General features: G+C 34.4%; 2 protein-coding genes across 4 annotated transcripts in view; one reads left to right on the top strand and one right to left on the bottom strand.

Moving 5' to 3' along the window:
- Window positions 1–838, bottom strand: part of LOC145675525 (pleckstrin homology domain-containing family A member 8-like) — a 68,722-nt gene extending 67,884 nt beyond the window's left edge. The window contains exon 1 of one of the 3 annotated variants that reach the window (XM_081746009.1): window positions 677–838. In XM_081746009.1, the coding sequence (XP_081602135.1) occupies window positions 677–716 (40 nt within the window). In that variant the 5' untranslated portion in view covers window positions 717–838. The remainder of the gene's footprint in view (window positions 1–676) is intronic. The other 2 variants (XM_081746008.1, XM_081746007.1) reach the window with 2 other exon arrangements.
- A 459-nt stretch (window positions 839–1,297) lies between these two features.
- Window positions 1,298–22,656, top strand: cold (coiled). The gene is made up of 4 exons (XM_081746297.1): window positions 1,298–1,604; window positions 5,781–5,900; window positions 7,861–8,039; window positions 13,869–22,656. Exons 1-4 carry the CDS (start codon window positions 1,541–1,543, stop codon window positions 13,956–13,958), a joined length of 453 nt encoding a protein of 150 aa, XP_081602423.1. The 5' UTR covers window positions 1,298–1,540; the 3' UTR covers window positions 13,959–22,656.
- Window positions 22,657–24,139: the final 1,483 nt, after the last annotated feature.

Raw genomic sequence — 24,139 nt, 5'->3', positions numbered from 1 at the left:
TATGCTATTATTTCTAGCCTGTTATCTTAAATGTTCAAAGGTACCCCCCTCTCCCCTAATTAAAAAAAAAAAAAAAACATAGTTAACATATTGTTACGAACCAGTTACTTACTAGTTTAAGATCAGAAAGTGTAGGAACACTACGACGACCATCTGGTCTAAAGAAAACTGGAATGATGTGTGATACTTGGTATACATAACGATTTTTGTTTTTGTTTTTGTTTATTTGTTTGTAAACAGTAACGACGCATCTTCGGATATCTTATATAACCACTAGCTGCTTGCAATAATCTTTCGTACATGCCTCTTATTTATTTACACCGTTAACAGGAATGAAACTAATTACTTTCAGGATTGTTACAGATTAAAATAGACATTACAGAAATCTCAATTTGTCTCTTAATATATCTGTATGGTCTGATCTTTGAGAGTTTGAGATTAACGAAAGTAAAATTACAGGTTTTGATTAAATACACACGGTATAGTCCTATATTATTGTCGGCTTTGTTTATTTAATGCCAGAATCATTTAAATTCATAATAATTATACTTTCATGTTATCTCCTGCGACCGACTTCATCCTAATCTACCTTTCAAACCGCTACGTGTCAAATTGCTGTAAAAAGAATATTGTCAATGTGTTTTTATTATCTACAAGGAATATTATAAAACCTTACCACTCCAGTAATTTGTCCATTTCCACAACACACCTTCCATATTTAGCACAAATCAAATACACCTTTTAACAAAATATATATCTTTAATTCAGGCCTAAATTTTATGAGCCTGATGACGGAACAAACATCAATTCCCCATAATTTAACGTGAAGAAACAGCATATCAGAGCTGCCAGCTCATAAACCTCCATTTTAGTAAGCATCGTTTCGTAACCAAATTAACTCAATAACATATTGTTCGTTTCCTTGTTATTTATTAAGTTTAATTTTGATCAAAATCCTACTGGTAGAAAAAATATATTCATTACAGTTATATTACAAATAACTAAATTAACAGGTTATTTCTTATAATACTAGATTTTCAAAATCAGATTCCTATTATGTGGGCACTATTTCAAAATCGAGAAGTCAAATATTTTTTCCTAACCTTTATAATGGAATCCTGTTGACTATTATTATCATGTTGTATATTTTTCATATGAAATACGTTTTATTGCTAATTATACAACACATTATATTGCTAAAAAAAAAAAAAAAAAAAAAGTTCCAACAAAAATTCTAGTTCGAATTTCACAAACCAACATCCAGTTTTCCATTAACCCACTATATGGCAACACTTCTGGCAACTGTGTTTGTTTTCATTAGGTGAAATGCATCCGTGTAGATTTGTATCCTAAATTAATTTTCTATTTTACAACCCTTATATTTTCTTTCTGGTTGTAGTTTCCTTTTCCATAAATGGACAATTCTACAAGACCAAAATAGGTTGCATAAATTCTACACTGCAATTCAAAAGGTTTCAACCTTTCATGAAAATTGAAGCAAGGATTGGTCTGGGTGTGGTGATGACTGAGATTTGAAAATATGAAGAATATGAGTTGCTTTAGTAATATTTGTGTTTTATTTGTAGCAAGTTTTATAGCTCTAGGTGAGTATATGATTAGTTTCTTTGTATAGGTAGTGTTTATGTTTGCTAAACTGTATGTGCATACGCAAAGGTAATGGTATTAAAATAAAATTAACTAATTCCGATATAACATTTGTGCTATCTTGGAATATTTGTTAGTATTAATTTCACTTCAATATTTCGGATTTATAATAAACCTTTTAAAATGCTGATTGTTACTTTTAAAAGCTTGAAATTTATAAGATAACCATTGGCGTGAGTGCAGTTTAGCGAATTCATTCAAAGAACCACGATTATGAGTTCTTCGGATAACTTACGAATGTGTTCGATACAGGTTAAGATCTCTACATGAAAATATAAAATTTCGGGTTAACTTTACAATGCCCACTCCAGCTGCTATAGGGCCCACCTACTCAGAAACGAGAAATTACACATTATTAATTTTATGAAAATGAATCAAAACCCCTAACCTTAAGTTAACTCATTCCTGCCCCTACCCTAGTTATCCCTATTGTAACCTACTATCCCCTTTTAAAGCGGCCCTACTTATCGATGCGCAGCTGGAGCATGTATTGTAAAGTTTATCCAAAATTTCTAGTGAAAATATAAATACAAGTATCGACACTAATGTTCCGCAAATGGCGGCCCCGAATGGCTTCACTTGAATCTTTTTTTCACGGTTGTATTATAATTTACGGGTTAACTGCTGTATCGCCGTACCACTTTTAGAAAATTTGCCAGATGAGTTGGAGAATTCTGTTGGGTTTGTGAGGAAGAGTGAGTGAAAGTACGGTGAGGGAAATAGTTGAAGTTAAGAAAATACTTGTTGTTGGTTGTTTTTGATATTGTAAGCGGCACCATATATGGAGGCGAACAGGACTATTTGGCGAAGAGGAACACTTGTTATGATTTATGGGAAAGCCAGTGGGGAAGTGGTGTGTAAATGACAAGATTGCCATAATGTCGTGTTTGAGTTTTTTTTTATCGGTTGTACGAGAGTAAGGTGTGTCAGTTGTTGAAATGTGTGAAGTGCATAGTCAGGTAAACACGCGAACAGCTTGTCGTAAGTGTAAAAACGAATTGAAACTGCAGAACAAAGAGGAACATCTAACCAGACCGGCTATTGTTTAGCTTTGGGGAACAGGGTTTTAATCTAATTTTTGCGATATACTATTCACATTCGGTTAGGCTAGGTTATTATTTAATTCTGCTCTAACCTAATTTAGTACATTTTGGTACTTTTAGACCACAGTATGTCCACCAAAGTTGTGCAACACATAAGCCATGCATTTTATGATATATAAAGTGTTTGGTAAATGTTTAGTAATGGAGGGCCAACACTAACGAAGACAGAAAACAGCGTGGTTTGCGGGTCTCTAACTCGCCTTCACTCGCTGACGCTCGCTCAGCAATACTGTCTGAATTAAATGTTACTAACCTAACCTAACCGAGTGTGAATAGAATATCGCAAAATGAAAAAGTTTGTTAAAAACCTGGCACCCAGAGCTAAACAATAGCTAAGTGTTTTTCCATTATCCTCTTTTATATGCATATACCCACCGCCGCTGACGCGCCTGGCTTGCTCGGTTAGATAGTATTCGTGCTTTTCAGTGGCCACCTAGCACAAGTTGGTTTGTATCTTATGCACTGTAGTTTTTATGACGTACGTCCACATTATATTTATACTGATCACAGTTAAAAATGACGAGCCATATTCACTACCAAGTGATTTGAGGGAAAAAGTAAATAATACCGATTGTAAAGTTTGCCCTGTTTGTTAATAAATAACTTTAAGGAGAGCTCCCAATAAACTTGCGCTGCGTTGGTACATCCAGCTATACCGGAAAAAAAAAAAATTACTAAGCTGGAGATTGAGAGCTGGGTTTGTCCAAATAAAATGTCCCTTTCTTCGCTTACCATTTGAAAGTCTACCTTTGGTTAGTTTCGCTTTGCTTTGCTTCAAACCTACACGACGAATTCTTCAGACGTCCGAAGGATAACGAGATGTTCATGGAACATAAGACAGATGTCCCCGGGATGTCAAAAATAACAAAACGTTTACGAAATCAGGAATAATATCCCCAATGACCTAAACATTCATCACCAAACAGTGCTGAACCATTTGGAGAAAGCTGGCTACAAATAGAAGCACGACGTTTGGGTGCTACACGATTTGAATCATTAACATATATATTTGATTGAAATTTTTATGCAAATCTGTACTGAAACGTAAACATAATAAACTCGAGCCATTTCGGAAGCGCTTGGTCACGAGTGATGAAAAGTGGAGAACCTACGACAGTAATGTACGAGAAATATTGTGGTCGAAGCGCCAAGAAGCTGCACAATCTGGCAAAGCCTACACTTACGCTCAGATAGTTTATACTGTGCATTTGATAGTGGAAGGGGAGGAAACATATCGTACATCAGAAGCTTCTGCCGCCAGGTGACTTGACTCGTGCACCTGGCAAGTCAGAAGAAACGGTCGGAACTGATCAACAGAAAGGGTATCTCATATACCCCGCTGAGAACGCCAGACCGTACACGACCCATCAGAAATTAAGATAACTAGAGACCGGATGTTTAGGCACTAGAAACTTGAAAAATAGGCAGGCAAGTAAGCAATTAAATTTTAAAAGTAGGCAGTAAAATAGGCACTAAAATGTAACTCGAAGTAATGAAGGTAAGTACTCACTACAATTCAAAAATAGATTCAAGTCATAATACATGTGTTTTACATCAAAGGTAAGTTAACATTAACATATTTAGTATTAATACCGGTACCTATGGCCTTAAACCCGTAAAACGTATGAGGGATAACGTCCCACGGGGGCCGCGGTGGCTCAGTGGTAGAGCGTTCACGTCTGGTGCTTGGGGTCCCGGGTTCGATCCCAGCCCCCGCCAAGTGAATTTTGTGGTGGACAAACACCGCGTGCGTGGGGTTTCCTCTAGGTTCTCCCGTTTCCTCCCACTTTCTTCATTCCAGCATTTCATTCATCACTCATCATCACCGTCTCCTTTAGCCTAACCGGCATATTCGTGGGACGTAAAACTTAAGATTTCATTTTCGTTTTCAACGTCCCTCGGTGTCGCCGAGTCGACGAGCACAGTATTCACGGAAAGTATTTTAAAAGGTATACAAAATTGCATATTTTACTTCAAAGAGGCTATAAGCATAATCCATTTATTAATTTATTCTATAATTATCTCAAGCTAAGATACGGCCTTTTTATCCATTCAGTTCATTCAGAATTTTATAAAGGTCTTATGTTGAATGTTGTTGTATACCTTAACGTGAAAGTATCTAATTCGCCCAAGGAAAGTCTAAAATTTGATAAAAATCACTTTCAATGTAATCACCTTATTTGTGCCAATAATATACTAAAAAGCTCAAAATCCAGGTGGATTTTAAAGTGTTTTTTCAGGTTGGTTCCAACCCGAATAAACCCTGTGGGGTTTTTCGGGCTGGGCTCACTGCGGCAAATCCTAGTAAGGGGCGAAACAGGCAAAATAAAATTGGCTTAAATTGAAACTATAACCCCCCATATAAACCTTAAAACGTTAATTTTGGCCATATCTTTAATATTAAAGAATAGGCATTTTGCCTAACATCCGGTCTCTAAAGATAACTTAAAGAAATGTTTTTAATGCATCCACCATATAGCCTGGATATGGCATCGTCGTCCTGTCATTTGTTTCGGTCTCTAGAAAACTGCGAATGGTGTTAAGCTAGGTTCAAAAGAGGGCTCTTAAAATACTTGTGTCACAATTTTTCGATCAGAAAACTACATAAGTTATGTGGCGACTAGACTATGAAGTTGTCGGGAAAATGGCAGAAGGTCGTCGAATAAAATGGGGCATATACGGTTTCATGTTATTTTCAAATCAGTATAAATGTATTCTCAATTTTAACCTCCAAAAGATACGTTAAAGATAACCTGATATTAAATTATCTATTAACGCAAGTACATTTTGACAACGCAAGAAAAAAATAACTAGACTTGAAGAAGGTATCAATAAAATCTATATATTAAAAAAGCAAAAGATGGCACCAGTATGCAACACCATTAATAATCATTTTACCTAGGACCAAAAGTTGATAATTTGTAATACATTTTTTTTTTTTTTTTTTTAATTAGTTTCTAGTGTGCACATACCGTATCTATTACTGATTTTTGTTTTCTTCTCTTAATATAGGAACAGCATTAGAATGTTATGTATGTACCAATCAAGAAGATAACTTGGGAAAATGTTTGAAAACTATAAGGACATGTGAGCCGGACCAAGATTGGTGTCTTTCAGAAATTCGATGGGGAAGTGAGTAAATTTTTTAAATTTTATTTTATTACAAAAGCTATATTTCTTCTATAATAAAATTCCGCATCAAATGTTAATTAGTTTTGGATCTTATTGCCTATATTTATATTTGTAATGCTTTTATTAGGTTGCTTTTCTGTTTCTTTGAGTCAAATCTTTTTTTCTTTTTATTACAATGCTTTTATTAAGTTGCTTTTCTGTTTCTTTGAGTCAAATCTTTTCTTCTTTTTATTACCATGCTTTTATTAGATTGCTTTTCTGTTTCTTTGAGTCAAATCTTTTCTTCTTTTTATTACAATGCTTTTATTAGATTGCTTTTCTGTTTCTTTGAGTCAAATCTTTTCTTCTTTTTATTACAGTGCTTTTATTAGATTGCTTTTCTGTTTCTTTGAGTTTCTTTTCTTCTTTTCATTACAATGCTTTTATTAAATTGCTTTTCTATTTGGTTATATGTTAGCGTCAAATCTTTTCTTCATTTTATTTCAGTGCTTTTCCTAGGTTATTTTTCTGTTTGTCTCTTAGATTCAAAATTTGCAACTTCAAATTCACCCATTTCAATACGAACTACAGCTCTGAAATTTTGCACAAATACGTAAACGCAATGACAACTCTATATTTTCACATTATATCTCTAGCTTGTCAGTTCACAGTAAAAAAAAATAAAATAAAAATAATTATTATAAATGAATTGAGGTTGTGTACATGCACAGGCAACGTCATTTAATTAAGTGTTGCTTCGGTAGATTCCAGAATGGTTCGAAACCTTTATATGCCACTTCTAACATAACAGTTATGAATTATTGCCTTCCGCAGATGTTCTTTCACACATAAAAACTGAAAAGTAAATAATAACCGAAAGAGAAAACAACAACTTAAAATTAACGCTTTACAAAAGTGTACCAAGAAGGAAAACAAAATGTTTTTAGTTGGGGAAATGAAGAAGTGAGACTAAGACTAAAAGCATTCCTTCTGGTTTAATGTTTAGGTAACATTTTAATCAATTATCAAATAGAGCAAACCACTTTCGTATTATCCATAAAAACTTTAGCTCTTAATCTTACGAAGAACGCCCAACGCTTTTACACTTAGTCCCATTTCTTCATTAGCAAGACTGAAAGTATTCAGCGTATTTCAATGTTTAAGTGATGTTTTTATCATGGACATAATCCCAAATATCCATAGAAACTTCAGCTCTCAACTTTAGGAAGAGCCCCCAATGCTTTTACTCTTGGTCCCATTTCTTCATTAGTAAGACTAAAAGCATTGGAGGTATTTCAATCTTTAAGTGACGTTTCTCTTATCGACCATAATCCCTAATATTCATGGAAACTTCAGCCCTTAATTTAGGAAGAGTGCCCAATGCTTTTAGTCTTAGTCCCAATTCTTCATTAGTAAGACTAAAAGCATTGGGCGAGTTTTAATATTTAAGTGGCGTTTCTATTATGGACCATAATCTCTAATATCCATTGAAATTTCAACCCTTAACCTTAGAAAGAGCTTCCAATGCTTTTACTCTTGGTCCCATTTCTTCATTAGTAAGACTAAAAGCATTGGGCGTATTTCAATTTTCAAGTGACGTTTCTATTATCGACCATCATCCCTAATATCCATGAAAACTTTAGCCCTCAACTTTATGATCGTTGTCCATAGTCTTTTTAATATTTATTTGTTTTTTAATGTTGTGATATCCGTAAGCGTAGATTTTCACTTTTTGTGTTTCTAATGCCTAAAGAAACTAATGTGCTTGTCCAATTTAACGCAAATATTTTTTCCAGTAGTAACAACAGAAATTTTATCACAGCACCTTCATCATGCCGCTTAACCTTAATAAAATGGTTTTTATTGTTAATTAGACTGGTGTTTCTTATTATGAGCAAGAAAGCTCCAGCGAAAGTCTTCTAGTTTGTAAGAGAGGTATTGAATTTTTTTAAAATTTTAATTGGTTTGCTTGTCTTTTTAGCCACGCCGTATTGGTCGCTTGGAGCAGAAAAGCAGTATTATATCTCCAAGAGTTGTGCAACGAAAGAGGATTGTGTTAATACAAAGGAGAAGTACATGCCTTACTGCACCCATATCTGGTATGAGGACTGGAAATGTGCAGAATGCTGTCAAGGAGATAGGTGTAACTATTACGTCATTGTAAGTACAAGAATGATACTTTGTGTAATTTTATTAACAGTCTCACTATGCACGGGAGTCAGTAGGTAATCCTGTTCGGGAGAGAGTTGTTAACAGTTGCTGTACATACCTAGATGTTAATTTGCTAATATAGATAGTCTGTGGAAATAGATGGGAAAATATACAAATTACAAATATTATTGAAAGCTTGAGTTTCAAAAAATGGGCACAAACTGAGTGTCACTGTTATAAGGTCTACAATGTGTAGGTTCTAAATTATTATTGTTGTACGGGAATAAAAAAAAAAAGGACTAGGAAATATTTCTTTAACTGTTAATACCATTTAGTGCTTATGAAGAAAGGGTAACAACGTCATGTCTGTGAGTTTTTTTTTTTTTTTCTTTCTTTCGGAATGCTCCCCTTTCCTCCTCCAATATCATTCCACTTGTCCCATTGTCATTCACTTCTCTTAATCATCTATCTTCCCAAGCCGCAGTGATTCAGTGGTAGAGCGTTCACCTCTGGTGCATGGGGTCCTTGGTTCGATCCCAGCTCGCGCGAAGTGAACTTTGTTGTGTACAAACACCGTTGCGCACGCCGATTTGATTGATTGAGAGAAATAATTAAATTATTCAATCAATAAAATCGGGGAAGCACAAACCCTGAACAATAAAACGAGTTTATTGTCAATTTCGGTAGCAACAGCAGTTACACGAAATCTTGAGAGAGATGGTGAACATAGAAACAAGGGCCGTGAAGCGGCAGCAGAGACAAACAGCGCACTGTATTAATAATCAAACAAGATGATTTGTTTGGGTATGTTAATTCTTTATTTGGGCTAAGTTGTCTGAACAAAAATTAAAGCTAAAAATCCGTCTATCAAGCTTACATCTACTGACTGACTAATTATTAATTAGGACGGATTGCAAAATGAAATGAGGGTGCTAAAATATTATGAATGAAACTTAAAAGGTGGAAATACGAGTAATTCTCAATGTTTCGTCCAATAGTCCCCAGAAAAAGATGTACTTAGCTTTCGGTTGCTAGGTGTATCTTGAAGTTTTATGGTGAAAGTTATCTTATGTGGTAAAAGCGTGGTTGACTCTTCCTTTCACTTTGTTCTGCTGATCCTTCCCTAGAGATTCCAACGCCGGTTCCTGGATGCTCTCCTTGGAAAAATTCTGTATCCCTCGAATGAGCTGTAGGGGGCCGCGGTGGCTCAGTGGTAGAGCGTTCACCTCCGGTGCTTGGGGTCCCGGGTTCAAACCCTGCTCTCGCCAAGTGAACTTTGTGGTGGACAAACACCGTGTGCGTGGGTTTTCTCGGGGTTCTCCTGTTTCCTCCCACTTTCTTCATTCCACCATTTCATTCATTTCTCATAATCACCATCTCCTTTAGCCTAACCGGCATAACCGTGGGACGTAAAACTCAAAGATTTTCGAATGAGCTGTCTGTCGCAACTGATGTCCCTCGAATGAGAGTAGTGAGAAGCCTTTGTCATTCCTTTTTCTTGCTGTCGGTCTACTCGCTCTCTTGCTGCGTCTCGCACTAGGCTTGCTGACCTCCAGCTAGCCATCTTGTTATCCATGTGGTTGAGATGAGGTTGTGACGTCATCCAAACTCCAGCTAACTATCCTCTAGTTGCCTCTATGGTCGAGATGAGCTTGTGACGTCATCAAAACTCCAGCTAGCTATCCTCTAGTTGCCTCTGTGGTCGAGGTGAAGTCGTGACGTCATCCAAACTCCAGCTAACTATCCTCTAGTTGCCTCTGTGGTCGAGATGAGGTTGTGACGTCATCCAAACTCCAGCTAACTATCCTCTAGTTGCCTCTGTGGTCAAGATGAGGTCGTGACATCATCCAAACTCCAGCTAACTATCCTCTAGTTGCCTCTGCGGTCGAGATGAGGTCGTGACGTCATCTAAACTCCAGCTAACTATCTAGTTGCCTCTGTGATTGAGGTGAGGTCGTGACGTCATCCAAATCCTTCTGTGAACAGGAACGTTCACACCGTGTGCATGGGTTTTCTCGGGGTCTCCCGCTTTCTTCATTCCAACCAATTCATTCATTTCTCATCATCAACGTCTCTTTTAACCTGGCCGGCATAACTGTGGGACATAAAACTTATAAAATTCATTTTCTTGCATCTCCTTTAGCCTAAAAGGCATAAACGTAGGACGTTAAACCGAAAGATTTAATTTAATCTAAAGATAAAGAAATGGTATAGGTACAAGGATAATTTTGTGAAAGACTACTAGAATTAAGGAAAGTTATCGTATTCGAAACAAGATATTCAGCGGAATCCAAATGCAATGTCAGTGTTCTGAAAGAATTTATGCTGAGAGAGGCATTATTTATTTATTTATTTATTTATTCATTTATTTATTTATTTATTTATTTTTAATTCATTTACTTGTTTGTTTTTAATTAATTTGCTTGTTTGTTTTTAATTCATTTGTTTGTTTATTTTTACCGAAATGTTCACAATTGTATAATTCTGAGTGCTTTTGGGGTAAAAGTAAGTTTTTATAACTATCCTAGTAATGTGCAATTGCGCTTTTTAGCATTTGCTGGTGCGAGCAACAGTTCTATTAGCTCAGATTTAGATATTAACTTAAAGCTAATTTATTATGAAAATCTTAAACAAATTATGTAAATGGAGTTGAGAACTGATGTCTCACATGAAACTTATAAAAGGGGAAGTAATGTTTAGCGTAAATGAAATTCAACAGACATTGCAGAAACACGCTTAGGAATTGTAACTATCATTTTACGTACAGGTTTCTGTAATTCCTGAATCTTTAAAATTCCAAGCTTTCGACTCTCCCTGGAGTCTTGGTCACGGAGGCTAAAAGCAGGAAGAAAAAGAACAAAAACATCAAGGAATAAAAGGGAACGGACTTAACCAAGGGAAAGAGCTGTGTGGAAAACACGTTGTCAAGTGGGTCAGCGATCTGCAGATGATGTTGAAGCAAACTAAAATATAGCGGAGTCAGTTTGTACACCTTTTATGTTTTTTGTTGGAAGGTTGCCAATTCATGTTATTTTTATTGTCATGCCAATGCTGTGAAAATTTTGTGATAACCGTCTCCCATTCGTCACTCAACCATTCTTTGTCTAGATTTATTATTATTATTTTTTTTTTAATAAATAAATAAATACATGTTCAAAAACCAGTCTCTCTACTTCATTTCTAGCTCCAAATAAAATTTTTGAATCTTGTACTCTGTGTTGAGTGTCTTTTAAATGTTTCGATAAACCTGACACCGGATTTTCCGCTTTTCAATCGCTAATGTGTTCCTTTGCTCGGACTTTTAAATTTCTTTTCGTTTTGCCCATATAACTCTCTTGGCAACTGCATTTTATTTCGTAAATACCCTTAACACTTGTCAACGTGATTTGCACACAGCTTTTCCTCTTGGTAAGTCCGTTCCTTTTTTATTCCTTGATGTTTCTGTTCTTTTTCTTCCTGTTTGTAACCTCTGTGACCAAGACTCCATGGGAGAGTCGAAAGCTTGGAACTTTAAAGAATTAGGGATTATAGAAACCTATAAGTAGAATGATAAATTCAACAGATTTCGACTGACGAAACAAAGACTAGTTAGGTAGAAGGTAAAAGAGGGAGGAAAGGTAAAATTTAATTAAAAGAATAGGTATGAGCACTAGCCTCATTATTCCTGGTTTCTGTTAATGGTATTGTTCTTTACAATGACGAATGGGTTCTCCTTTATGCAGTGGTGGAAGTGAGACGGTATGCGGTGGTATGCCATACCGCCTCTGTTTTTTCAGTGATCAAGACATACCATCACAAGATAATAGATGATAAATACCTTTAATAAATCCATTTTTTATACAGAGCAATTGAGGAATAGCTTTGCACGTAAACAGAGTTTATTTCTTATGTAGAAATAATTTCTAGGTTGACAACAGCGACATTTTTTTTTTTTTTTTTTTTTTTTGTTATCTTTTACCTACCTTTCCTAAAATGAGGTGTCTTCAAAAAAATTCATCTAGTTTATATTTTGATGTGCCATATTGAATTGTTTCTTTCGTATGTATGTGTGTATCTTCTTGCCTTAATTCATATAAATATCGCGTTTTGAGCATGAGCGGATTTAGGGGTTGTCTGCTGTGGGGGCTATTCTTCCGGGAGTTTGGAATACCCTCGGTGGACTGGGGGACCGGGAGCTTCCCATAATAAATTGTTCATATAAAAAGTCGTTTTTGAGCATTTTCGTGTATAAATCTCTATAATACAACAAAATGGGTTACTTTTGTTTTTAGAAAGTTGTTGGCGAGGGATCAAAATCTCTCCATGCCCCCCCCCCCTCCGCCCCGCCCGTGTAACTAAAGAGAAGTTCTTCAGTAGTTTTCAGTCATTATAGAAATAGAAATGCAATCTTTTAGACAACATACCCTCACTGTATTTCAACATTTAGGCAGCCGGTATGTCAAGTCAAAATCGTATAAAACATACCGCCTCTGATCTTTTTCCACTTCGAACATTGCCTCTATGTCTTAATCACTTCCTAGCTGGAAATTGATGAAAACAAATGAAATCAGATGAAATTGACGTCTGGTCTGTCAAAACTGCCAGGGACGATGAATGAAATTGCCAAATGAGTTGCCCACAATCTCTGGAATGATGGTCAGGAAACTTATTTAGCTTTGAATCATTTCCACTAGGATCCAAGTGTCTGGAGGGACGTTGTCTCCAATTGAATTGCTGTTCTCTTCTTTGGTGTTACATCTCTAAGAAATTCATCACAACTACTACGTTAAAACGTGTCTCTAGTAGTTTTGTCCAAAGAGGATGTTGACTCTAGCGTTCATTCAAATAGGAAGCACTTGAAGGGAATGTGATGTGGAAAGAAAGGGACACTAGTCTTACCGATATTGGTTAATGTATAGTGACGAAGTGAATATGGTGGTTTACACAAGTTCGTCTGAGAATGTACACTCAAGATTAAATGTTGTATATAGATGAATTAATAATTTGAATGAATTCAAAGTGATTTGATTTTAAAAATGAATCAAATTGTCCATTAAAGTGCTTTCAAAACTAGAAACAAATTGACAACTCAAAACGACAGATTTGTTTTGAAGAAGGGAATCTACGTCACATAGTTATTGCGGTCGGTCGGCGAGGGTCCATTTTAGCAACATTGGGTGGGGGGTTTCCTTGGCAACAGACCTTAAGATTCCAATGTTGCCGCTAGTAAACACATGTTTTCAGAAGGAAAGAAGCTATTTTAGTCTTTTCGTTTTTTTGTGCGTGGAAGTGGTTAGAAAACACACACAGCACCCCTTCTTCCCAACATGCACAAACTGGGACGACAAACATATCCTTTCATCCATCCAACCAAACCAATATTTGCAGATTTTCCTTTTTGTTAAGACTCACAGGATAGTTCCAGCTGATGACACACCGGGATGCACACAAAGTGACAACAGCGTACCACGTGCTTCTCCAAACGTCAATTTATTTCTAGTTTTGAAAATACTATAGTTTTGGTTTTAGTTTTAAACACAATATAGCCAGGGGTGCTCACAAAGAGGGGATATGACGCAAACTGCGTCATTGAAATATTTGGGGGGGTATAAATTTATATAAATATGTTTGAGGGGGTGTAAAAATTAATCCAAAAGGTTTTTTTTTTCATGGAAGAACACCTACGGATACACAATTGAGGGGGGGTGCGTCATGGACAGGAGGGGGTGGGCACCACTGATATAGCAGTAATATACATGATTTTAGGTTACTGCACATTACGTAATATACTTTTCATGTACGTTATTTATAATAGTTGATACTTAATTTACATGTTGGCTTTTTTTATTGTTTCTTTAGCTTGGAGCGGAGTCAGTGAGAGCAAGTGTGACACTAATGACACTGAGTATCTCCGTAGCTTTGGTGATCTGGAAACTATTTTGTCCATGAAAAAACTTCAATTGAATCAGCGATCCATACATTATCCGTCCATGAAACAAGTGTTCTTTAATAAGTTTTGTAGAAGAAGATGATGATAATATTGTACATTGTTTAACAATGTGGGTGTATTTGTTATTTTCGAGTGAAGGGACGTTAGAACTGCATTTTTAAAAATATTTTATTTTTTAAATGACGAGTATTTGTTAGTATTAAAGAGGCTTGAGTGGCCGTTTTTAATATTAAGATCTAATGTTGTGAATAACTGTGAGATATGATAAATATTTTCTAATCCACTTTAGATAAGAAGTATAGCTGTATTGTGTGTATTGCAGTCGCCCTCAAGAGTTATATTCTTTTTATAATGTTTTTTTAGTAACTGGAGCTCAGAGACCAGTTACTTACTCTCTGGTGTGTGCCAGACCTGTAGAATATTACGTATTGTAAGTCAAAGGAAACTGTTCAGATTGATTTTTTCGTCCCGATGTTGTGATAAAAGGTTTATGTAAGGTGTAATTTTGTTGATAACTGCGCAAGGACATTACTATAAGAAGCATAATGTAGATTTTTTTGCCGTGCTAGAGAAGTCCTGATGAATTCTTTATTAACTTTAGAATGTGAAAATATTTCATCATAATGTTTCAAGGAGTTTTTTTTACATATAGCCTAACATAATGACCTGCTGTCTGTGACATTTCACCAGGTAGCTTTAATTAGTGATAAATGCTGTAGAATACATACGGAAAAACTCAAATACGAAAGTATTACCTTCTATCACGGAGTATTTGTACTTTAATCAAACCGTTTCAGTGCACGCGTATACCTTTGTCGATGGCTTGTAAGTGTTACTAAATTCGATCCATATGTGAATATTTTCTTGCCTTTCTTTGGAACCTTTCTGAGAAAAAAAAGTTTTGTAAAGCGATGTGTTTTACGTTTTCTTTCAGAAAGATTTCACAGGAATCTTAACATGGATCCAGTTAACCAACATTTAGAAGTAGCCGACTAAGGTGTCAGCGTACAATGAAACAGTTTGAGTTAAACAAATTAGACTTTTTAGCATATTTCCAGCTGACATAAGATTATATTGATAACTATTAAACATTTAATTTGGAATAAACTATTTCTAGATATGTGTTACGTAAAAGCGTGTTCGGGTATTCTTTAATTTGCAACCCGTTCTAGCAATCAAATATTGCGGTTGAATTTACAGAGTGCAAAAACATTATTAACATTATTGGTGTATTTTTACAACCTTGAAATAGTGAAGAATTCAGTTAAGAACTTGTTTCGAGATTTTTTAAATTATTATTATCGTATATTCTGAGGGAGCTTGCAATTGATTTTATATTTTATATGATAAGTGGAGGATTTGAGGTACAGTTAATGTGGTCCAAGCGCTTGAGCGCCAATTACAAGAGTAATACAATGACTATTCAGGAAGCTGGTTAACGGTTCGGTAGGGTAAGCCAGAGACCCGGGTGCGAATCGCGGTCCAGTCACTTTTTCACTCCTTGTATATCATTATTTTTGTTTATTTTACGAACACAAAATAAGACAGCTGTTGATTAAGTATTGCATTTTAGGTGTTGTACTTAAATATTACTGGAAAAATTAAGTATTTTGTTGAAAAGTATTAGTTTGTGAGGATGGGCAGCTATGAAGAGTTTAGGAAGTTATGTTTTTATGTTGTGATTTTATTATTATGAAGTTTGGCCTTAGGTTCTGAAAATAAATAATTAAATCACACTGTTTTTAATTGGCTGGTTCCAGTGAATAACTGGCTAAGTCTACTTTTGTTGAAAATTGAGATTTTACAACTATAAGCTTCGTTTGGTGAGTTCTACATTGTGTAGAAGCGTTTAAGGCGAACTTATAAAATTGAGGAAGTTACGGTATTTGGTTATGTCAAAATTAGACAGGTATCTCTTGTAAAATATACCTTTAAACTGCTCTCCTGTAAAATTTACTTTTCCCGACTTAGCTGGTTATTCACTGGAACCAGTCAATTAGTATGTGATAATAATTAAAGTGTTATATGATAATTTGTCGGTACTGCAGAGCAGACTAAATATTTGTAATAATAAAAGAAATGTAATTTCTTATACTGAAACAACATATTGCTCAATAGTAGTATGCGACAATTCGATCCATCCATACAAGAATAACATTTTTATGCTAATGTAAATATACTTTTGTAATATTTATCATGGTTATCCTTATTATTATTATTCATAAAAGCACACACATATAATAAGAAAGAAAGACTCTGTTTGAATCTCCTAGAATAGACCGCTATGGGAGCGAACTAATAGACTTCTCGGAGCCTGGTGCACCCCTTTTCCTCTCCCGCTCTGATTACGAACTTTGGACAATCAAACGCTTCGATATGTTTATCATCATCGACCTTGGTTATATTGCAGTCATATCATGGTTGCAAATTATCACTTGCTTTGTGAACAGTACACCGACAATAATGCGCTTAAGGGTAACAGATTATTTAGTGTTACAAATTTGAAGGTTATTACTTTAGACCAAGTTAAGAAAAAAAAAATTAGCCTTATAAGCATGTGTTCAGAAATGTATAATATTTGGAAATAAGGCTTGTATATAGGAATGTAGAGCTGAATATTTCCAGCACATGAAGTAAAAGTGGTCTAAATATGCATTGATGCAATGATAATACCGAGAACACAGTGCCCTAGCAGTAGAGTGCTCACGTCTGGTGTGAAGGGTTCTCGGTTCGATCCCAGACCAGTCAGCCTGTAGTAGATAATTGTGTCCGTGCGTTTTTTTCCTCTTTCTCATTCCACTAATACATAAAGACAATCATTAACTTCCATTAATCATCTGTCTCCTTTAGGACATAATCGTCGGACGTAAAACTGACACATTTTATACATGAAACGATAATACATTAACGTGATAAACGATAGTGAGGTCGCGCTAGCTTATTAGTAGAATGTTCACCTTTGGTGCGTCGGGCCTCTGGTTTGATCCCAGCTGGCGTCAAGTGGGCTTTGTGGTGGATAAACACATGTGCGTGGATTTTCTCGGGGCTCTTCCGTTTTCTTCCTCTTTGTTCACTCAACCATTTCGTTCATTACCGTCTCCGCTTCAGAGTACTACATGGAAAATTTTATTACGAGGTGTGATCAAAAAATACGGTGAAAATTTTTATTAGAAACAAAGTAATAAGCTTACATGGAATTTGATTTAATCTCCTTGAGGTGAATAATTTTATTAGAAACAAAGTAATAAGCTTGCATGGAATTTGATTTAATCTCCTTGAGGTGAATAATTTTATTAGAAACAAAGTGATAAACTTACATGGAATTTGATTTAATCTCCTTGAGGTGAATAATTTTATTAGAAACAAAGTAATAAACTTACATGGAATTTGATTTAATCTCCTTGAGGTGAATAATTTTATTAGGAACAAAGTAATAAACTTACATGGAATTTGATTTAATCTCCTTGAGGTGAATAATTTTATTAGAAACAAAGTAATAAACTTACATGGAATTTGATTTTAAGTTCCTTCAAAGTACTGTTCTTGGCAAGCAGTGTACTTATCTCAACGTTGAATACATGCTTGGAAGCATTTCTAGAAGGCTTCTTCTGGAAGGACGTACAGCTGCTCTATCGTGGCCCTCGCAATGCCAGGAATGGTGTCAAAACGTTTTCTTTTAGATATGGTTTTAATATTTGGAAGCAACCAGAAGCCGCATGGTACTATATATGGAGAGCACAGCAAATGTGGACAGACAAGAATATTTTTTCGCCCAACACTCGCGGAGCAAAAGCAAGCTGTGGCATGGCGCGTTGTCGTGGTGAAGAAGGAAGTCATTTGCCCATTTAATCGACTGTTAAAATGCTTTTCACGGGCCCATACGAAATGTTTAGGTTTTCGGAAAGCTCTTGAATACTCATTCGTCTGTTTGGGCAAATCATTTGTTCCTCTTTATACATTTTCATCTGTTTTTAACGTCGAAGGACGTCTCGATCGTTGCTCTTTTTTCAACCGACTCCTTGCAGCTTTTGAGTTGCTCATACTACTTATAAACAGTTTTCAATGCCTCTGCTTCATCGCCATACACTGATTTTGTCATTTCATAAGTTTCTTTGACACTTTTTTTTTTTTTTTTTTTTTTTCAGCTTAAAATAAAACGTAATGTTGACGCGTGACAGACACTCTTAACACGTCCTTACTCTTCTGCCTCTGGAAGCCAACTAACATGTCATAACTTGTTCAAATTCGACACTGGCTGTACCAAAGGTTTAGGGTACCGGGCTTACTAGTTGAAATGGATACAACATCCATAGATGGCAGTGTGTAACTGCATTCATCGTATTTTTAGGTCAACCTTGTATTTTGTTAAATGAAAAGAATGCCGTTCGAAATTTAGACAGAGCAGATTACCTTTGACGATAACATTCCATATGCTTTTATGGTTAATGGTATTTTCACGACTTTATACAACACTCTTTAAAATTCATTGTAAAGTTTGTAGCTCCGAAACTTCTTTATTTAGAGAAACACATCCATGGAGACTTTTCTTATCTTAATGTTAGGTATTTATTCTCAAAGTTGAAACACTGATATATATAATATATGTATGTATGTGTGTGTGTGTGTGTGTGTGTGTGTGTAATTATGTTTGAATGAGAATATAATATGTACTTATTGATGACCCAATTTTTCCCAATGACTAATTAAGATTTGGTAATCATTACGTAAGGTATTAAGGTATTATTTAGTTCAGTTTATATATATATACATATTGTATTTTTAGTATGGAAGGTATATATGAACTGTATTTTTGTAAATCTGTGTGTTATTAAAAAGTTACCTGTTAGTACGTATATATGTACATGTAATAATAATTATTTGTATTTTTTGATACAACAGTCGTATTTTGTAGAGTATATAGAAATGTTTCAGGTTTTTTAGTAGGTTATTACTTACACACTTAAGTATTTTTAAGTAGCATTACTAATGTATGAAGTAAAGGACTGAGTTTTAGAATCTCAGTTTGTGAAACTATTATTGTAACCTGTTTTTTGAATTTTTGTGGATAACTTCGGATAGGGTACCATAAATATCGGGTGAAATTTCTGTCTTGTATTCGCGAAGTTACGAATTCGTGGCCCCCAATTTTAAGTAATGGAAAGTAAGCCGTTCCAGGTAGTAAAGCCTAACTTAACAAAAGTTACGTGTAATTTGAACGTTCGGAAATTCCATTTAAGAGCCTGACATACTAAAAATAATACAAAAATTTAACCATTTTTCTTTTGCTTGTTTTTCATAAGTGAAAGAGATAATGAAATACAACTTACCACAATCATAGGTAATGTTATTCTACAACAGAAAATATGAATATAAAGAATTTTCAGTGTTTGCCATCCATTGAAATTACAGTGTTGCCAGAATAACATTTCCTCAAAATCCAAGTTAAGGCACCGGCATAATAAGGCATAATAGTTGTATTTAATTTGTAATAAAATAGTTTTAACATACAGTTATTAAAATTAAATAATAATGTTATTTAAAAAATAGTTCACAGGATTCCAAGACGACATGATACGTAATCAAATGCAGGTGGATTCGTTTCTCTAGTCGCTGCCTTAACTTGGATTTTGGGAGAAATGTCATTCAGACAACACTGTAATTTCTTTAGGTGGCAACATTGAAAATTCTTCAAGTTCATATTTTCTATTGTAGAATAACATTCTCTACGATTGTGATAAGATGTATTTCATTATCTCCTTTCACTTATGAAAAACAAGCAAAAAAAAAAGGTTAAATTTCGTATTATTTTTACTAGGTCAGGCTCTTAAAAGATATTATATCTAAACTTGTGGTGAGTATATTCTTGTATACTGAATCTCTGTTCCCTTTACATTCCAATTGTATTCTTTTTCTTAATCCTTTTATTTTAGACAGAAATATTTATAAAATTTCTGCGAGAAATCACTATTTCTGATGTTTCGGACAGCGTTTATTAATTTATTTTTTTTAGCTAATGCCAAGCTACTTTGTTTGATCATAAAGAAATCATGTTATACCTGAAGAATTGCTGCTACCTGACTAGCAAATAACGATAAATAGAAAATAGTTATTGTTACCATTTTAGAAGATACAAATAATAAACTTTTCTACAAAGCGTGCAATATATTTCCGTAATGTTCTCATTTTTTCTTCCTGGTTCCTTCACTGTAAACTAGGTGCCGACCTCACTGTTTTGAAAATGGCTGGCGTAACAATATTAACTGTAAAACTGACTAAAATAATAAATAATAAAAAATGAGCATCTACTATTACTGGGCCAACGTATCTGGTAAACGTTTCATGTTTGCCCATCAGATTGGAGCAGAGGATTGTTGATAAAATAACTGTCCATTTTGAAAGAAAAAAAAAAAAATGTTTGAAAGAAAAGGCTTCTCTAACAATTCTGTATTTAGATTTCAAATGTTGTAATGAAATACAATTCGTACCACTATCGCACCCCTTCCCGTACAGTTAGAAGACAGTCAGGTTACGATCTAGGTAGATAACAGGATGACCTCAAATTTACTATACAGGGTGTTTCAAAAGAACACCGACAACGTTTGGGAGATGATTTCTGACACCAAGACAACACAAAAAGTATAGCCCAGTTTGGGTGCAGAAATCCATCATTTCGGAGTTATAGGCCGTTGAAAACGCAAAAAATGAACTTTAAAGGTAAATAGCTCCAAAACTATGGGACTTACCGTAGTCGGGTCAAGGTTTCACTTAGGAACTATGTACCCTATGCAAATATTCGTATTTCAGAATCCTGCGGTACTTCCGCAACAATTTTTATAGAGGTAGTAGAGTAAGTACTTGAAATTATATGCCTGTAGTCAAACTTCCTCTATAAAAATTGATTGAGTACAGGATTTTGAAACATGTATTTTTGGATAGCGCACATATCAGTTCCTAAATGAAGTCTTGACCCAATTACGGTAGATCCCATAGTACTGCAGCTATGGGCTTCTAAAGTTTATTTATTTGTATGTTTTCGACAGCTTATAACTCTGAAATGACGGATTTCTGCACACAAGCTGGTCTATACTTTGTCTTATCTCGGTGTCAGGAATCACCTCCCAAGTGATTTTGTTGTTGTTTTGAAACACCTTGTAGATACTGTTAGAGGCTAAAAGGTGAAACATCTTCGCCATTAACTGGTAGCTTTGTACATATTTTTTTAATTTCTTGTTTTTTTTTTTTTTTTTTTTTTTTTTTCACTTTTCTCGGAAAACTCACTTGAGATATGTTAAATTTTCGTATGAGGACTTTTTTTGGGTGTGCGTTTTATTTAATGTGAATTGTGAATATACTTAACAATAGTGCAATGTGAAAGAAGACTTACTGAGCATCAATCATACAAAGATGCTGTGTGGCTCAGAAGCAACATATAAATAAATATGTTACGTCATAAGATCGTAGCGAAATATTGTTTATGTTATGAATTTCGAGAGATCTCAAGGCAACCAAACATGGTTGTGTGTGTGTGTGTATATAGTATAAAATTGTATCTCGTATGTGTTAATCGCTTTGTGTAGTATATTGTCTTCCTAGTAATGGCGAATTTAGGGGTGATGGTGGAGGTATATATATATATTTTTTTTAAATTCTTCTGTTTTTTATCTTGTAAATAATTATGATAATTTAACATTAATATTGTTTTGTTGACTTCAGTAAATGCACCTTTCTTCACTGTATTCATTACGTGGCCGTTCTTCAGTTTGAGAAACAGGAACTTGGGGGAATGGAATCTTTTAAGCTTTACGTCCCACGCATATTCCGGTTAGGCTAAAGAAGACGGTGGTGATGAGAAATGGTAGAATGAAGAAAGGGGGAGAACCCCGAGAAGAAACCCACGCACACGGTGTTTGCCCACCTCAAAGTTCATTTGGCGCGAGCTCGGATCGAACCAGGAACCCCATGCACCAGAGATTGAACATTCCATCACTGAGCCACCCCTACCCTTCAACTGTAAACATTATATAACAAAATCTTAGTACTGCAAACAGTTTTAGAAGGCGGTGTTTTCCAGAATTTAGCTTAGTTGCAGCGTTCCGGTGTTAAAGGCGAACTCAACATGAGAATCCTATTTTTTATTTATCCAGACAAATAATAATAGAAATTTTAATAATAGTAATAACTGATCGAGGAACCTTTTCATTAAGTTCACCCTTGAAAAAAAAAAAAAGTGTAAAATGCATTTTCTGAAAACTGAGTACGTCCTAAGTACCCTGAACGCTTCAGTATTTCTCCCGCAGATTTTATTTAAGAAAACATGAGAATTTATTTTAAAATCTCTCATCACATTGCTTATTTTTTTATTTTTTTTAATATAATTTTTCCGTCCATAATTGATGTACTTATTATTATTATTATTATTATTATTACATATTGAAATTGTATTTTCTAGTGTCTTATATTATTGTATATTTGTGAACAAATAATAAAATATGTTATTTGCTTATTTCTTTGTGTGTGTACGTATGTTCAAAAGTGGATTACTTGCATCGATTTCAAACAATATCATGTGAAAATGCCGACCGTAAACTCAAGCATACCACTCAGGCAGAAATATCATTTGTATCATATTCATTATATATTGAAATATTTTTTTGTAAACTTGTATATATATATTAAATAAAATAAGTTCTAAAGGTAGTGATTGTAATGAATTTTTATTTTTGTGTGATTGTTTGTTTTATGGCGTTTACGGAAAATTTCACCCAAAGAAACCTCATCTCCAAAAGTAAATTTCTCCTTGTAGAGTTTTCCATAAGAAAATGACTTACGTTATACATTACGGTTATTAATGGAATATTGGTACATGAAATAATAAAACCCCCAAGTCATATTTTACAAAACTTTCAAGAAAAACTCACCCCAAGAGTAAATTACGTGTGGATATTATCATGGAAGTTATTTATGCAACATCATAGAAATACTAATGAAATAGTTATTTACAGTGGCATATTTAAGAGGGGCTTATCGGGCTTAAGCCCCTGCCCGAAATAAATTTTAGTTTTTTGCATTCCACATACAACAACAATCTATCTTACCATTCCATGTAAGAACTGTGTTCTTTTTCTTTCTTTCGTGTCTCCTATCATACTTTCGACGGTTGTTAGTTGTGATTCAAGTCGGCCGTCGTACTGTGGAATATTTGACTCTGAAACCCGCACAAAATTCGAAAAAATAAAATGTAAAAATACATCAAATAAAGTTTAATTCTTGTTCTTCGATAACTGGCGGATCTTGTAAACATAAATTCCATTATTAAAATATGAAATGAACGTAAATAGAAATTGCTGAAGTCACTCAATTTTTCTGGCCATGCGAATTTAAATTAGTGTGGCCGCGCGTACAGTTTTTGAGGTATTAATTTTAGTAATTGTATTAAGATCATTATCAACAAAAATTGTATTGTTTTAAAGTGCGTTGATAGAAGTTTTAATTTTATGATATGTGAACATTTTAGCTCTAAGTCTTGCTAGTTGATTATATAATGGAATGCCAAGAGCTTTTTACAAGAAAAAATATAAAGTTTACAAGTTAAGAAGTGTTTTTGTTTATGTTCTGATCCTAGTTGATCAGTGATCCCTTTTGCGTTTAAAAATTCAATCTTTTGTTAACTTAGTCCAAGAATAAAATTTTGCACGAAATTGCCCGATGAAAATAATATATATATATATATATATATATATATATATATATATATATATATATATATATATATATATATATATATATATATATATATATATATATATATATATATATAATTTGTATTTTACGTGAGTTCAAAAGGCCTTACAGCAGTTCCCTGACATAAACCTATGAGTTTAATCTTTAGTTAATTGAGTTTATACAGAAAAGTAGAATTAATTTATTCAAATAGGGTTTCATGCAATTAATTCTATAATAAATGACATTTACTGAACCTTTTTAAGTTCATAAACTGCACCATCAATTATGACGCATGAAATTTGTTGTCTGTCCTTGTTTGGGTTGTGTTCTTCATACAAGGATCAGGTTTTTCGAATCAATATTACACTTAGCGTACAAAATCCCTACTAAATAATGGCAAGAGATATCAGAAGAAGAGAAAATCATAGTTAAAGAGACGAAGAAAAGAAATTCAAAC

Source organism: Thermobia domestica, chromosome 18 (genome assembly GCF_964235325.1).
Source record: "Thermobia domestica chromosome 18, izTheDome1.hap1.1, whole genome shotgun sequence".
NCBI lineage: Eukaryota > Metazoa > Arthropoda > Insecta > Zygentoma > Lepismatidae > Thermobia > Thermobia domestica.
The sequence above is the reverse complement of the archived record's forward strand: the minus strand, read 5'-3'. Positions and strand labels throughout refer to the sequence as shown.

Bases quoted from the DNA above. Each gene is read 5' to 3' on its own strand.
- cold (XM_081746297.1), top strand. From the start codon at position 1,541: ATGAAGAATATGAGTTGCTTTAGTAATATTTGTGTTTTATTTGTAGCA. The intron at 5,901-7,860 runs GTGAGTAAATTT...TTGTCTTTTTAG, and splicing joins TTCAGAAATTCGATGGGGAA to CCACGCCGTATTGGTCGCTT. The intron at 8,040-13,868 runs GTAAGTACAAGA...TTGTTTCTTTAG, and splicing joins GGTGTAACTATTACGTCATT to CTTGGAGCGGAGTCAGTGAG.